This window comes from Ascaphus truei, chromosome 3 (genome assembly GCF_040206685.1).
Source record: "Ascaphus truei isolate aAscTru1 chromosome 3, aAscTru1.hap1, whole genome shotgun sequence".
Taxonomy (NCBI): domain Eukaryota; kingdom Metazoa; phylum Chordata; class Amphibia; order Anura; family Ascaphidae; genus Ascaphus; species Ascaphus truei.
Window position 1 is genome coordinate 327,200,194 of NC_134485.1, and position 16,380 is coordinate 327,216,573.

General features: G+C 43.8%; 1 protein-coding gene across 5 annotated transcripts in view; it reads right to left on the reverse strand.

The window, feature by feature from the left end:
- The window catches only part of SARNP (SAP domain containing ribonucleoprotein), a 63,581-nt gene that overhangs the window by 26,015 nt on the left and 21,186 nt on the right, over positions 1 to 16,380 (reverse strand). For 3 of the 5 annotated variants that reach the window (XM_075591382.1, XM_075591383.1, XM_075591381.1), the window contains exon 5: positions 1,213 to 1,264. In XM_075591382.1, the coding sequence (XP_075447497.1) occupies positions 1,213 to 1,264 (52 nt within the window). Of the gene's footprint in view, positions 1 to 1,212; positions 1,265 to 13,005; positions 13,151 to 16,380 lie in introns of all 5 variants that reach the window. The other 2 variants (XM_075591384.1, XM_075591385.1) reach the window with 1 other exon arrangement.

Here is a 16,380-nt window from a genome sequence, read left to right on the forward strand (position 1 = left end):
TGTTGACATTTTTACTACATTCTTGTGGTGCGCCAATGTACACACATTCTCTACTCACTGGGCAGGAAGGATCAGATACACCAAAGTGGATATATGGTAACGTACTGAGTCCAAGGGTGTGATTTTATTTTACAGAGGAACTCGTGAAAACACAATTCCTCGCCTATCAAACAAAGAGAAACCTGTATGCCTAACATGTGGATACATTTAAAAGGTGATGCTGTTCTGTATTTGAAATGACAATAAAACACTTCTTGCCGCTTTATGTACCAGATTGTCTCTTAAAGGACAATTACTTAATGGAATGTGAAGTCCTGCACAATCCAAAGGCAAAAATACAAGAGTAAAGGGACTAGGATACTTTGTTTAACTAATCTCTGGTATGAAAGGCCACCAGTCCTATCCCTGCATGTTATTTCTGCACAAACATTAAAAATGCCACTTGTGAGCACATTCACATATCTCAAACAGGTCTGCCAACCCCACCATTATCGATTAGCATACAATGCTTCCACTGCAGCCAGGGATTATGGGTAATGACATGCAAATAAGCACGGTATGTCACCTTTTTCTCCTGAGGTAACTCTTAATGCATTACTTCCTGGTAAAACATTTTATAAATAAATTCATTGTATGCTAGGACAGAATGTGGGGAAAGCAAGTTGCAGACCTGTCTGAGAAATGTGAACGTGCTCACAAGTGGTACTTTTATTTGCTGCACACTGTATGGTGGAGGGTGGAGGGTGCTCGTCACTTTTAACCCACCAGAACTTATTTAAGGTGTGCTCAGACATTCTACTTCTCACTACGGGAGGAACCCTGAGCAGTACTGCAACGCACAATGTGACACACGGTCTGTGCAGAGGTATTATCTCCACTTTGCTTGCAAAGCATTCTGGGGTAGATTCATTAAGGTACAATGAAGATCTCATCAGGATTGTGCATGAACCAACATTCAAACCAGTAGCAGTTAACTCGCCATCACATTTAATGAATCTCCCCAATGTTCTATTTAGTCCGATTCTTATAACATTTCGGTCCGATATCACACCTCTTACCCGGTCTGTATTTCCCCTCCCTTGGTTCCGGGAACATGCACATATTTTATCTGCACTAGTTTTTCTTCTAGCAATGGTCTGACCACTACTCTTACTCCCACAGTTGCACATTTCATTGCAACACCAGATCGCAGGCGCAAGTCACTTTACTTACATCAGGTTGAACAGTGCCACTTGTGATTTTCACCAGCTTTTTTTCGGCATCTCTATTAAAAAAAAAAAAAAAAGGAGACACGCTGAAGGTTAGTAGAGAGGGGTAAAATATTGTATGTTATAGTTTATGCATGCACAGACATGCTGAACCGTAACATTAATCATGGCTATTTACAAGAGGTAAGGCATTATTTTACCTTGCATCATCAATAGGTATTATTAGGTTGGTATTATACCCTTATGGGTAAGATAACATAGCATTAACGTGACAAAAAGGAACATACCACCACAACATGATCCCCTGCATTCCAGAGATTTATACATTGTGCAAAGCTGAGTTTTAATCCAACATCAAATTATGAAATGTTCATTGGAGCAAAGATTTCTGCACAGTGTGGAGCAGGAAGAGATCATGGTCACCCTGTTACAGAAGCTGCATGTGCAAATTGTACCTCTAAAACAAGCCGTTTGCTAAAGGGACAGTAAGAATCAACACAACGAGAACGCCAGCACACAACTGATGGGGCCAATTAAGTGATTTTCTCATTTACCTGCCAATGATTGTTATCTTGTATTTATCAAAGTGCCAACATATTCTGCAGTGTGGTACAACAGGGGCACAGTAGTTACATCAATAGAATGACAAGCAAAATAAGATCAAATGAACGCAAAACCGATACAATAGGTATAGAGTTTACGATCTATAGCCGCCATTAGTCAATGAGCAGGATTATTCCTCCCAAATTGCTCTCAAAATGCGATCTCAATAGGGAAGGAATAACATTAAGACTGAGCACAATATTTCCTACTTCTATTTAAAAGGGGAGAAAAATACAAAAATGATCAGGTAATAAGTCTATTTATGGAAGGGGTATTGAAGGGTTATGAAAATAGGCCATGATGTGTGTATATGTGTGGAGGGATAGGGCACAATTTCTTCCTAGGAAGTTCCCAGGCACCGAATGAAAAAAAAATAAAATAAAGAAAGACGAAGAAGAAAGTGAAGTGGTGTCAACTCTTACAAAGCCTTCTCCCATAAAGTGTGGGTTGTAAGAGCCCCATAAAAGCCGAGGTGCTCGCTCAGGGGGAACGCTGCAATGCTTTTGTTCCCAAATCCCGGAACACATTTTTCCCATGGGGCAGTAAAAGGTTTAACAACTTTCACAGGAAGCACAGCGGGGTCGGAGGACAGGACGTGCTATTCCACACACCCCAGAGACGTAAATACCTGGTGCATGTTTAAGGGCCCATCAAAAGGCATTTTAAACATGTGCCTTTTTCTTTGTATCCCAGCTCAGCCACTTAAAGAACATTAGGACAGAAGACACAAATGACCGGACCCTCATGTAGCACTGCTACAGCGCCTCAATCTGCCCACACAAACTATTCTACCTATTTCAAGACAAACCCCAGGTAATGTACTTGAATTCAGTCCCTCCCGCTTTGCACCTTGCTAATCCAGCATGGCACCCCTGCCAATCAACAAAGAGAACTAAGCAATTTTCCCAAGCAAAGCGGCCATTGCATCTCAATCATGGTAACAGGCAATGACATTTGACATGGCAGAACATGGTGCCCCTCAGAGCACCTTGGTAAGATTGAACTGACCAGCACAGTGCTCTCCTACAATCTCAATCATGCCCTGCAGCAACCACGCACTGCGAAGGCATCCAGGTACAACAACCCCTATTTGCAGATACAAAATGACGTAAACTGACCGAATTGGCAATAAACTGGGTAGTGGCAAAGCACTCTGCTGTACAACACCTTTTACTGCCATTTCAACCCTTTAGGTAATCCAAGGTATCAATAGTAGCAGTTGCATAATTTAACTCCTAAACAAATACCAAAGTATATTTAACTTGTACCTCGATCAGACCTGCCACATATAGTAAGTGTGGAAACTACTATGTACACACAATATGCTTTGGTGAGCAGGAAATTGTGTGTCTCCCTGGGTCTGCCAGGTCAGTCAGCACTTCCAGCAGCCCAGGCCTAAAATGTTAGGTGCCCAGGATTTTTCCATCCCTGCCCTGGGGACACAGAGGAGTTTGTTAACTGAAGAACAAAAAGACAGATCATTAGCAAACAAGCAAACAAACAAACAACTAAAAGTAAACATATGAAACAACACTTCTACCTGTTCATCCACATTTTAGTGCAGTGGAGAACAGGTACTGTAGTAGAGTACCTCAAAACAGCAACACAAAAGTAAATTGCACTTTGCCAGCATATTAGCCAATGTGACGAGGTAAGTGTGCCAGTTAAGGTTATCCTTGAATATTTCCATCTACTATGGCACGGATCCTTCATGGTCGGTCCAGCTATTAAGGGGAAATGGGATGGATGACGGACCTCATGTAATCATTGGTTGATGTGCATCATACAACTGCTAACCGTCACATGCACCATTAACTTCCATACACAACTGGCAATGCTCAGCACTGGTCATCAGTACCAACCTGTGGTCCTCTATAAGTTACCAAAAAATAAAAAGATGATTACAGCCATTTGTAATAGAAATCAGCAATACCCAGCTCTTAATAGCCACATGCCACTAATTCAGAAGAGTTGTACACTCTAACATCTCATTAAGCACATGTAAAATGATTCTGGAGAAATGAGCTTGGTGACAAACAGGATGGGTTGCAAATGTGCTTTAATTCTGCTCTATCAGGAGCATGCACGCAGTGCCACCTGCTGGCCAAAGTTAATTACTGCACTACAAAAAAATTCCCTTAAACAGTTCCCTAATTTCTGAAAAATTATTAATAAAAACATAAAAATAAAAGGTTGGAGAGAACAAATTAAAAAAATTATGCTCTTAATTTTATGGCACTAACATATTCCACAGCGCAGTACAATGGGGGAGGGAGGTTAAAAACATTGTGTGACAAGAGTACATATGTGTGATTATATACAGCCCTCTCCTGGTTCAAGTCCTACCTATTCAACCTCTCTTTTGGAGTTTCCTTCTCTGGTGTCTCCTCTTGGCTTCCTCCTCCTGTCACAAGGCTCTGTCCGTGGTCCTCTGCTCTTCTCACTCTACACCTTTTCTCCTGGGGAACTAGTACACCGGTGCGCAAACTCCCGCCGCGCCCCCCCCCCCCCCTTACCTGCTGCCTCCTTGCTCGGGCCTCCCCTCCCTCGCCTCTAATAGTGTGTCAAATGACGCTGCAGGGTCATGTGATGTCACGTGACCCGCGGCGGCATTTGCCGTCACGTCTCCATGGTAACGGGTGTCATTTGATGCCGCGTTGCCATGGAGACGCGTGGACAAGAAGCTGGTAAGTAAATTTAAAGAGGCCTCGCACTCTTAGCGCGTGGCCTCTAACTGCCGCGCGCCACGCCCCCACAAAAAAGTATTGCGTCCCACTGAACTAATAGAATCTTTTGGCTTTAAGTATCATCTCTATGCTGATGACAGCCAAATCTACCTCCCCTGATCTCTCTGTCTCTTGTCCCATATCACCAACTGCCTCTAAGCAATCTCGTCCTGGATGTCTCACAGTTACCTGAAGCTTAACATGTCCAAAACAGAATTAATACTCTTTCCCCTTCCACTGTCACCTCCACGCCCAAACTCTCCCTGTCAATAACACCACAATCTCATCAACACACCAAGTCCGCTGCGTAGGGGTCATCTTTGACTCTGCCCTCTCACTCTTTCCTCATATTCAAGCCCTCACTAAGGCTGGGGCCATAGAAGGGGTAGCAGGGCTGAGGCGCGCTGACGCTGAGGCTCGCCTGCTGAAATCTGCGCGATTTCATGCCCATGCAGGCGAGCCAGCGGGGGGAGACTGAGGGAGACGGGGCAGTGACGTCGCACCGACGTCAACGTCACGGCGCCGTTGACGCTGCTCCGCTCCGATTGGATGTTTTCAGCCGACAGCACGCTGAAAAACAGCTTGGCTGTCGGCTGAAAAATCCAGCGCCTCAGCACGCCAGCGGACGCTCGCGTGAGCCCCCTCTCAAGGCATCCTCATTGAGGATGCAGGGGCTCAGTGCGGAGCGTCCGCACGGCTCAGCGCGGCCTGTCCTTCTATGGACTCGGCCTAAGTCCTGCTGCCTCCACCTCCCAACTTCAATCTAAAATACTGCTACCAGACTCATTTACCTACCTCACTCACTGCACCAATGCTGCTGCTCCACTACGCAAATCCCTACACTGGCTTCCCATATACTTTAGAATTTAAAACCTGTATCCTGACTTATAAAGCTCTCAACGACGCTGCCCCCAGCCCCCCTTTACATCTCCGCACTGATCCCTAAATATATCTCCAAGCGCCAGCTCCGTTCTGCCCACGATATCCACCTTTCCTCCTGCCTTATCAACTTCTCTCAACAACACCTAATTAATTAATAGCATGTTCTTGTATAGCGCCACTAGTTTTACGTAGCGCTTTACAGAGACATTTTGCAGGCTGAGGTCCCTGCCCCGTGGAGCTTACAATCTATGTTTTTGGTGCCCGAGGCACAGGGAAATAAAGTGACTTGCCCAAGGTCACAAGGAGTCGACACCAGGAATTGAACCAGACTCCCCTGCTTCAAACTCTCAGTGCCAGTCAGTGTCTTTACTCAGAGCCCCTCCCTCACCTACAAGACTTCTCCCTACCACACACCATCAGACACTCCCCCCAGCTTTCAGACATTCAAACACACTTTGAAAACTTGCCAAAGGGAGCCTATTTGGCACACTCCTAACATCCAAATCCCCAACTCAATAGGTACCAGCTGTGCGGCTGGACCAAACTCCATGCTAACATCCCCACAACCTCTACTTCACTTCTTTAGATTAGTTTTTTTTTAGATTTCTTATCTATATCCAGGTCCGCAGACAGCTTTCCTGGGGCCCAGGACTAGTTTCCACTAGATTTGTTTAGTATAAATATAAGACTCTCAGTGAATTGGTAAATTAAAAAATGCTTACAATAGGAACAAGAATGGTAATCCTCAACACATACTAATGCCAGCTGATTTTTCACTCTGGCAGATTCGTCATAAGCAACATAAATGACTGGTTGTTATCAATTAATTGTTGAACTCTATGATTCATGGTACTCCAGGTTTTGTCCGGATGTGTTCCCAAAAAAAGAAGACAGGGGAGAGTGAACAATCAGCAGTATGTGTTAAGAGGATTACCATTCTGTTCCTATTGTAAGTATGTTGTAATTTACCAATTCACTGAGAGACATATTTGAGTATGTATAAGCATTCTGAATATGTAATTATTATGTGGTCACATAGGAGCTCCTGATGCAGATTTTTAGAGCCCGTTTTTGCTGAATCAGCTGATCACCAACCAAATGACAACAACCGTCAGTCTGTGTTGTTTATGACGAATCTGCCAAAGAAATTACTCAGCTAGTCAAAGTATAAGGATTTCCTTCTTGTTTTTAGCATAAGCATGTTGTAAAAGTGTATATTAATTCACTGTGAGACATATGTATAAGTAAAATGTTTATTTATTTGTTATCCGGTCGCAAAAAAGCTCACGATATAAACTTTTTAAAGCTAGGAGTTTGGTGAATCAGCCGTTAGAAACTTTAAGTGTAGCTTCAGTCCGGACCAATAGGAGACGGACTGAGGGTATTTTAACCGTAGTAGTTTTTACACTCCTGACGAAGCTAGAACCGCTAGCGAAACGCGTTGAGTGAGAAGGAGGAACCAGGACGGGAGAACGAGTGATGTCAGAGCGCAGTGTTGAGCAGAGCGTTACTCCCAGCGGCCGCTTTTGGGGGGACGCAAGGCAGAGCCAGGCAGCCAAGACGCATTACCGGGACCTAAGAGGAAAGAATATCATCTAAAGATACCATTATATGCCCATAGGGCACTAACAAATGTGAGTGCCCTGTAAGGGGGATTTTTTTTATTATTGTTGTGTGCATCTTGTATTAAAACCACTTTGGAATACTGCACCACTACTCCCTGCTTTCTTCTCCAGCTCTAATCTACCTACTGACTTCTTGAATTACCTACAAGAACTCTATCAACCCACAGTGGTTAAAGTATACTCAAGATTTCTATTAACCCCTAGTGGTTAACTGTTTACTATCTACTACCTCACCTCTCTGTCTGTGAACTCTTGAAGGAATTTGGTTGTTCCTTTTTCAGAGGTTGAGTGATCGTAACAGTCATTTCATTTGTTTGTGTTTATCTGTGGATATTATCTCTAATATTACTATTTACCACCTCAGTCAGTGGTGTATTATTAGTTTTGGGTTTTGCATTGGGGAGCGCCAAATAGTCATTTCTTTTATCTCCTAGTACCTTCATGGTTGACAAGACGGAACGGGAAAGCCCATCAACAGCGAATCCCCTTCTCCTGGAGTTCGCTGTCACCGGTCGCAGTCCTCTCCGCCTATCTATTGTTAACCTAGACAGGTCCTGGAAGATCTGAATAGAATCATTTTCAAAGTCAATTGAGCCTGTTTCTGCAGCCTTTTATAATCTTTTCTTCGGTTGCACATTGATGCAGCCTCAGAACCACAACTCTGCTTCTTTTGGGATCATCAAATCTTGGACCCAAAGCTCTATGGGCTCTATCCTTTAAAAGATCACCATCTTGTAGTAGGGGGTCAATTGACAAAAAAAGAGAGTCTCTTAAGATGTGGCTGGAGGGCTGCCACGGACACAGACTCGGGGATATGGCGAATGCGTAGGTTCTGCCTTCGCTCCCTATTCTCCAGGTCGTCTATACCATCTCTCATAGCTCTTATCTCTTCGTTGAGGCGTAGGACTTCCGTCAGTATTCGCCTGTTTTTTGTACGGCAATGTCCATCCATCTTGTCTTCCAGCTCTGTAGTTCTTTTCGCCAGTAAAGAAACGTCTGCTTTAAATTCCTTTACAGTTCTATCCAGAGCTGACTAAAAGCCAGCTTGCATTTCCTTAAGCATATTCTGGAGGTCCTGCTTTGTAATCACAGTATCCGCCTCTGCCATACTCCCTTTCAGCGACAGCTCTCACCTCTGGCTCTTTTCCTGCGATTGCTCTTTCTGCCGAGTTCTCAGCGTTGCCCTTCTCTCTGAGGTGTCCACCTCTGTCCCTGCAACCGGCCTCTCTGCTCCCTCGCCCAAGCTCGATGCTGCGCGCTCCCGAGCATTCACCTCAGCGCCATCTTTGTTTTTCTTTTTGGAGTCTGCTGCCGCTGGCTGTGGCTGTAGCAGGAAAAATCTGGGGTTCCCGGCTTCAAATCCTTCTTAGTGTGCATCCCCACCAGCTCCCCCGGCCGTTGCTGTAGCACGTGGGCCGGAAAAAGCCACCGTTCAGGGGTTTAAATCTATATTTGGCGGCGTAGTGCACGGAGCGTCCCTTGCACACGTGCATCGGCTCCGACGTCAAGAGCGCGCACCGAGCTCCTGTTCTTTTAAAGAACTCCAGGAATTCGCCAGGGTTCTTTTTTAAACCTACCTTTGGAGGCACGGTGGTGTCCAGCTTTTCTCCCAGCGTTTTGGCAGAAATTGGTTCCGGATTATCGCTGTGGGCTTATATTAATACCCAAGATACAGAGGCCCCATTTTAGTTCGCACCGTCTTCCACTAACGTTTTAAATAAATGACATTATTCAATTATTTTGTTGTGCCAGATACTGAAATATTAGAGTGTCATTGGCTTACCGGTAACATCAGGCCAGCGTTGTTGCCCAACATGGTATTTTGATCTCCAAAATAAACATATCATAATCTGCAGATATGGGTAATTTATTTATTCTTTGAAACAAATAAAAAACAATGAAAAACTGCATGAAGTTTCCCTCTAAGCTTTGATACATGTTGGGTATAAGTAGAGCGCATGGGGGCTGGAACTGAGCGTTTACAATTCCTATAGGAATATTCAATTAGGTTTCCGTCTCTTCCGATAGAGACCTCTGCAGTTTAAGGCCGAGTCCATGCTGAATGCACGCTCGCTGTCGAGCGCCGTGACGCGCTGATGAAGCCGGGGCGATTCCTGGCCATGTAGAAATGTGCTGTTGCGCACGAGAGGGGGCATGACCGCGACGTCACAGAGCTGATTCGCCCTCATTGGGCAAACCGCTCACGTCACCCGGCCATCGCGTGCCAAATACAAAATAATTTGTCTCCGCAAGCAGCTCTCCGGCCAACGCTCACACACTATACACGATCACATTACCCTGTGATTAATCACGCAGCTTTAAGCGCGCGCAAGCAGCATGGACGAGGCCTAAAGCCTTTGCAAAAGAAAACCTTGTACGATTAATATGTTGGTCTATTAAGAGGAACAACAAAAGTATGACTCTTTCTGGGACCAATACAGCTACGAGACAAATTGTATTGAACTCAAATACAGATGTAGCAGGATTAATCGTCCCCTCCAGTGCATTATGGTGGGATATGTTGTGATACTCAGCATTGTGAGATAAGGTAGACGCTGCACACCAAACAAAATTGGTAAATGAAAGTAATACAGTTAGCGGTGCTCCTGCGAGGAAGTGGAAGCCTGCAAAAACTCCATCAGTACATGAAGCTGGGCAACGCAAAGCACAACATATTTGTCATTAATCTAATTTATTTTAAACCAGAAACATCACAACGTTTCGACCTAGTGGCATGCCACTTCAGTTCACTTGATAAAGACCACTTAGTCGAAACGTTGTGATCTTAATGGCTTAAAATAAATTAGATTAATGACATACGTTGTGCTTTGCGTTGCCCATCTTCGTGATACTCAGCACCAACACTGCCATTAAATCCTATGGAAACGGATACCACAACATAGTGTTGTGGTCCAAAATACCAATGTCACACGCATCATCTAGTTTAAAGCCACTAGTTTCTCTGCCTAAGCAATAATCAGACTATTTGCTTTGAAACACACAGAGAATCTGAACCTACTTGAAGACTTTTGCATTTTGTCTTTTATATTCAATATTTGTGGTTGGTGTTTTAAAATCCCTATATTGGGATCAAGATCTATTAAAAACATAGAAGACAGGAAAGGCATATTATAGTGTTTTTTGTCTTCTGCCTTTTGTGCCTGCTCTGAACTTAAAATCTTATTTTTTAACCCTAGATAACCAAGAGAGCCGACACGAGAAGCCAACAATGAGATTCAAAACAGGTGATTTAAAGAGTTTTAACTACTAAGTTACCTCTTAAATCCCAAAATGTACTTAAAACCCCCATTAATCTATATGGTCCTTATGTATATATTTGCATATATAGTCAAACACTCCTTTACTAGCCAAATATTTCCAGTTCCTTTAATTAAAAAAAAATTTGTAACTCTTGTTGTTTTAATGCCCCAGATTTGCAGTTTTTCACAATATTATTATTCTGACACACACCATGGTCCACTACTTACAACCTTAAAAAAAATATATACTGGCATATATATTCTTTGTTGCTAAATCATGCAAGGTGTAACACTAGCACCACAATAATTACATCTAACAAAACATTTTGTTTGAACTTCGAATGAAAGAAATATCGACTATATGGAACCTCAGACTATATGCATCATGAACAGCAGCTCTCCACAGGAAAATCGGTGCACCGCCAAAGAAAATATGCAAAGGTGCGACCGTGGATATTTTATTAACAGAGCATGTCAGAAGGGTTCTGGCGGATCCTCTAACGCGTTTCACGCCGAAGCGCTTTGTCAATCGGTGCACCGTTTTTCCTGTGTGGAGAGCTGCTGTTCGTGACGTCATCGGAAGCACGCCGGGCTGCTGATTTAGCTGAAGAGTTATTATCCCTGCCGGTTACAGACCACCCACCGGAACTGAGGAGTCGCCTGCGCTGTGTCTGCCTGGACGGAGGACCCTTCATCACATATAGATGACGGCTGCACTAAGATCACCAACCGTGAGTCTGAATACAACCCTGCTAGAGCTTGCTTAAAAGCCAGTTGTTTAGGAGAGACTCTGCATTCATTGCATTTATCGTTACTCACACTTGTGGTCAGTCTGCCAGTTTCCCTCTTTTTTCCTCTCTGCTCTTTCCCTTGTTTATGGGATATAGAGAGGTATACAGCATCCTACAGCATATTATTCAGCAGCCTACACACTTCTGAGCGCCGGATTAGTAAACTTACAAAGTTTACTGCATCACTATATATGCATCATGAGAAACAGATGTCCAACGAGGATCCGGTGCTTCAGACAACTCGCTATGTCAGCCGTATAAATCAGTCATTTGAAGTCCAGAACCTCCTTTACAGAGAATAAATGTAATATATAAAGAGGTAACACTTTGTGGGAAGAATAATGCCTAGTGATGTCTCAGTGGATCACCACATAAACAGAAACATGACACAATAAACAGGTCCCATAGCAAAGAAATTGGAGTTAATTGCATTACTCAAGGTGGTAAAAAGGGTTAACTCGCATCATTTCAAGAGCGCCCATTGTCCATCCTTGTGGAGGTCTTCAATGTGCAGAATACGTTGAGTAGTAGTCAGTAGCAGATGCGCTTCAAGCAAACACGCAAGCGCGTTTTTTTACCCCGATTTTGGGCACGTGATCTAATACATATATTTTTTATGTGAGTCCTCTCTTGAGCATTATTTTTTCTGATGGCTGAATAGTGGTTTTGCTCCGTTATTCCATCACCTTTCTACTATATGCATCATGAGAAATAGAATTCAGAAGAAAGAAACTAGAACTAGCTGTACCTGGCGTAGCATACGCCGATCTAGCAGATCTTAAAGGTGATTCATTAAACATTACTCTTTTGTTTTCACCCCTCCCTGTAATGCCTTGCTGACGCTTGTCCCATTTCCCCCACCTCACTCTCCTCCCCGCATTACGGTGTCTGCACCTCTCTGGGCACACTACACTCCCTTCTCATCTGTCTCCACCTCACCTTTCTGTCTGTTTCCTCCACCTACTCACCTTGCTTTCTCATTCCTTCTCTGCACTCCCTCCTGACCCCTGTGCACACTGCTCTCCATTCCCTCATCGCTGTTATCTCTGCGCCTCCTCCTCACCTTGCTGTCTCCTCTCCCCTCCATGATGGCTCTCTCCTCCTTTCTTGCTGTGTAGCAAGTCAGCCACTGGGTGTTGTACCTGGTAGGCTCTGGCACATGATATCATACTGGTGACATCATAATGAGTTGCAGACATCCATAGATATATAGATATCCCTTCTGACCGACATTTCCCCGTGTTGGATATTCTCACTATGCTTCTTATTGAAGTATTTTCATGCATTTTGGCTCAACTTGACTCTTTTGGTATGGCCATCTGGTAACCAATTACTGGGTATTCACACAGGAAATCAACAAGGGAATTACTGTGATGGTTTAGAGCCATTCGGAACCAGCCAGAGGACGGGGTTGATTTAATATTGTTATACTCCACCCACACTTTTTTTTTTTTTTTTTTTTAGGATTGTTGTTTTTCCCTTTTGATTTTGATTTTTGACCCACCCTTTTCACCTTCACCCTGTCACATTTTTTTCTGTGCCTTTGTCTTTCGGCAAATGTTATGTTGTGATCTGAGCCAAGTATGCCTTTCTATGTGTTATATTATCTTTGTGTTCTTTGTGGTTATTTGAACTCACACCACTTACCTGTGTGTTTATATACACTATGTATGGTGTCTGTTTTTATTGATAGTTTACAGTAAATGACTTATTATGAGTCACTTGTTCCCGTTTGCTGGTTTGTGTATGGCTTCCTGTGCGGGTGTGTCTATGTATTGAGGGATTTAGGGGTCTCTTTGGGTTCCCTGCACCTTTGCTACATTTTTCTATTTACCTTGGGAGTGCCGACTCACTATTGTATATTTACCAATAACCATGATCAAATAGGCATAACTCCATATATTACTTGCCTGCACCGGTCCACCTCAGGAGTCAGACAGAAAAGACTAGACTGCTGTAGAACCTCTGCCCTATAACATGAGGCACAATGTTGGAAAGCAGAGCAGTGATTAACAGGTCTTCTTCTGAAGAGGAACCCGCAATTTTCCACTTGTTCTAGAGGAAAAAAATATTGAGGCCCAGTCTATATCATTTAAAGGTAGAACAGCTGTGCCAATAAATCATAAATCCCTGCTCTTCACACTATGGGGCAATTTAATATTGCCCAAAGCAGCTGCTAGGGCTGTTTTCAGCCCAAAATCCCCATGAACGTTAACAGGGATGTTTGGCTTGAAAAGGTTAGCACAGCCAAGTCAGACAATATAGAATTAGCCTTCAGTCAGTCTCTGGTGCAAAGAGCACAGTCCTTCACACCCATGTTTACCATAAATATTTCTGGGGGGGAAAGACACGGACGTTGCCATCTACCTAAGAATTGTGCTCCACTGCGTACATTTCATTATTAGATTGTAAGCTCCGGGTCAGGGACTCCTTTTCCTAAATGTTACTTTAATGCCTGAAGCACTTATTCCCATGATCTGTTATTTGTATTATTTGTTATTTATGAGATTGTCACGTGTATTACTACTGTGAAGCGCTATGTACATGAATGGTGCTATATAAATAAAGACATACATACATACATACATACATTTCTCCGCACTGCATCTCTATCTACGTCAATGTTCCCATACTGGATACCAACATCCAGCTCTCCTTTCTATCGGACGTCCTTAACAATTCCTAGGATTCCCCGCCAGTATCTCCAAGCTACAGCTCCAGGCAGCCACCCTAACCTTCCCCTCACTATGTGCCCAAAACTACACCACTTACATAGTTACTTTCTTTACTGGGACCTCATTTTACTGATGGTGCTGCCTTCTACAACCATAACATCCCCCATAAAAAAAAATCATTAATAATTTATGTGGAGCAGTTCTGTATTGCAAGAGCAGAAACTGAATTTTACGGTCCATAGGGAACACTTTCTGCTGCAAAACCTCAGAAGCGATTTGATCCTTTGTTTTGTTATATTTAGGACCGCCTGTGTCTATCCCAAGCATGTTTGAATTCTTCACTGTACTGTTGCAGCATAAGGCCGGGGCCATGGTACCGCACACAGTCCGCGGGCAAGTCCACACACCGAGCGAACAAACTGCCTTAAGGCAGAGTTCGTGTCCATGCGGCGTGCGCTCTTTGCGCAAGAAATTAGTTCAAACTGATTTCTTGGCGCGTCAGGACGGTCACGTGAGCAGTTCGTGTACCATGGCCGAAAAACGCACCCTCTTCAAGCGGGTGACGTCACGGCTGCGCACGCCTCCGTACGGGCGAAGGCACCATGGCCCCAGCCTAAGGTTCCCTCCACCCGAGTGATCTGAAGAACTTCAAAATCACTCGCAATGGGGATTTTTTCACTTTTCAAAATGTCGCCGCGCCACTCGCGCTTGGTCATGTGCGCGCACGCACTGACTGGGGCCTGCCCCATAGAGGGCCATACCTTGTTTGCGCCGTGCACGCAGCTGCAAACAGTGGGGACGAGGCCTCAGAGTTATGCAGTGGCACAAATTACAGGATGTGCATGCAAAGAATAGAACAGCTGTAATGTCACTGCCTTTGAAGGAAGTTAAACTGATTTGAACTCCAGCTACAACTGCTCTCAGTCTTGGACAAGTCACTATCTCCCTGTGCCTGAGTCATGATAAATTAAACGGCATGTTCCACGGGGCACCGTACGTTGGTGTGTACACTGCAGTGAGTGCGACTACAGGACAGACACGTGTAAACGGTATGTATATAGGCCCGAGCTCAAAAGTAAACAAGATATTAAAGACAAAAGAAGAGAGCCGCTGATAAAAAAGTCCGGACTGCAGTCTCCGTTGCTAGAAGGAACACCAACTCTAGCAGTCTGTGAAACCAACCAATGAAAACGTGCTGAGCAACCTCACGTGACCTCTATGCTTTTCGCACTTGCACCTCCCCTGACTAAGCGCGCAAAGGATTTCGGTTACCTTTTGTTTTAAAGTTGGACAGAGCAAGCACGGATTAGTCAACACAGTATATTAAAGAGGTACATAAAATGGTGGAGTCAGAGGAGTAGGCTTTAGTGTTAACAATGGCTAGAGAAACAACATAGTGGAGTATGAAAGCATTGGAAAGCGCAGCCACGATCGTCATTCAGCTGACAGGCTTCAAATAATCCAAGTGCATGCCCCAACATCAAGTCACACAGGCAAAGAAGTGGAAGACTTCTACCGTGTAAGCAACCAATTCCATAACAAAGGAAATGGTATCCTCCAGATCATTACGGGAGATATCAATGCAAAGATTGGTGCCCAGCAGAAAGACGAAACATCAGTTGATAAGTATGGTTATGGCAACAGGAATGAATGTGGAGAACGTGACAACTTCTACATCATGAATTCATCGGAGAAAAATCAAAATAGAAAGTGAACTTGGTGTGGACCATATCTTAGCTCAGAAGAAGCACATAATCGAAGACTACACAGTCCTCAACAGTTTCGACACAAGGAATGCTCACAAATTGGTTCACTTCATATTACATCTGAATGGAAGATGGAAGAAAACAGCTTAAAGAAAGAAAAAGAAAGAAAAAAAACAAAGCAATCAGGATCCTAAAGAATAACATCAGAGAACCAACTAGAACTGAAGAAATCACTAAAGCTTGCTCGAAATGTATGGGGACACTTTAACAAACAATTATGAAGACTATATGAAGCTTGAAGTTGAAAGCACAGAAAAAATAATCTTTTTGAGGAAATACAAGAAATGAAGCAATCAGAGGCAAATCCAGGTGTAGCTCGTTACAATGAAGTGTGAAAATTAAAGAGCAGGTGCCAAAAAGATGCTCAGTAGTAGATTTATTGGGCAAACTATAATTTAGCCCCAGAAACTCCTTTGTGGGATTAATCTAAACCCCGTACTAAGGCTCCTCTGTTTTCTGCTCTCCTGAAACTAGAAGGTACAGATGCTACATTCATTGGGGAACTAACAAGTGTGCAGCAGATGGTTTATCACTATTACCAAAATGAGCGAGTGAAGACTGCAGTGCTGTTATTGCTATTGGTGTGATTTACCCAGTCCCACTTTCTACCTCATTGAACCTGCACGAACAGCAGGGATTGTGGTCAACTGGCGGAACAAGCTGCAGCTTGTGGAGCCGTTACCCCACGAACCTCCCGACCAGCGGAGACCGACTGATCTGAGACGGAAAAAGGTTACATTGATCGCTGCCCTTCCAGGCATGCTGGGACTTTATTATAAACTCAAATTATGCATTGTTCTTTTGTTGCTAATGCCCTCTTGGCTCCAATTTCGCTGTTCTGTTT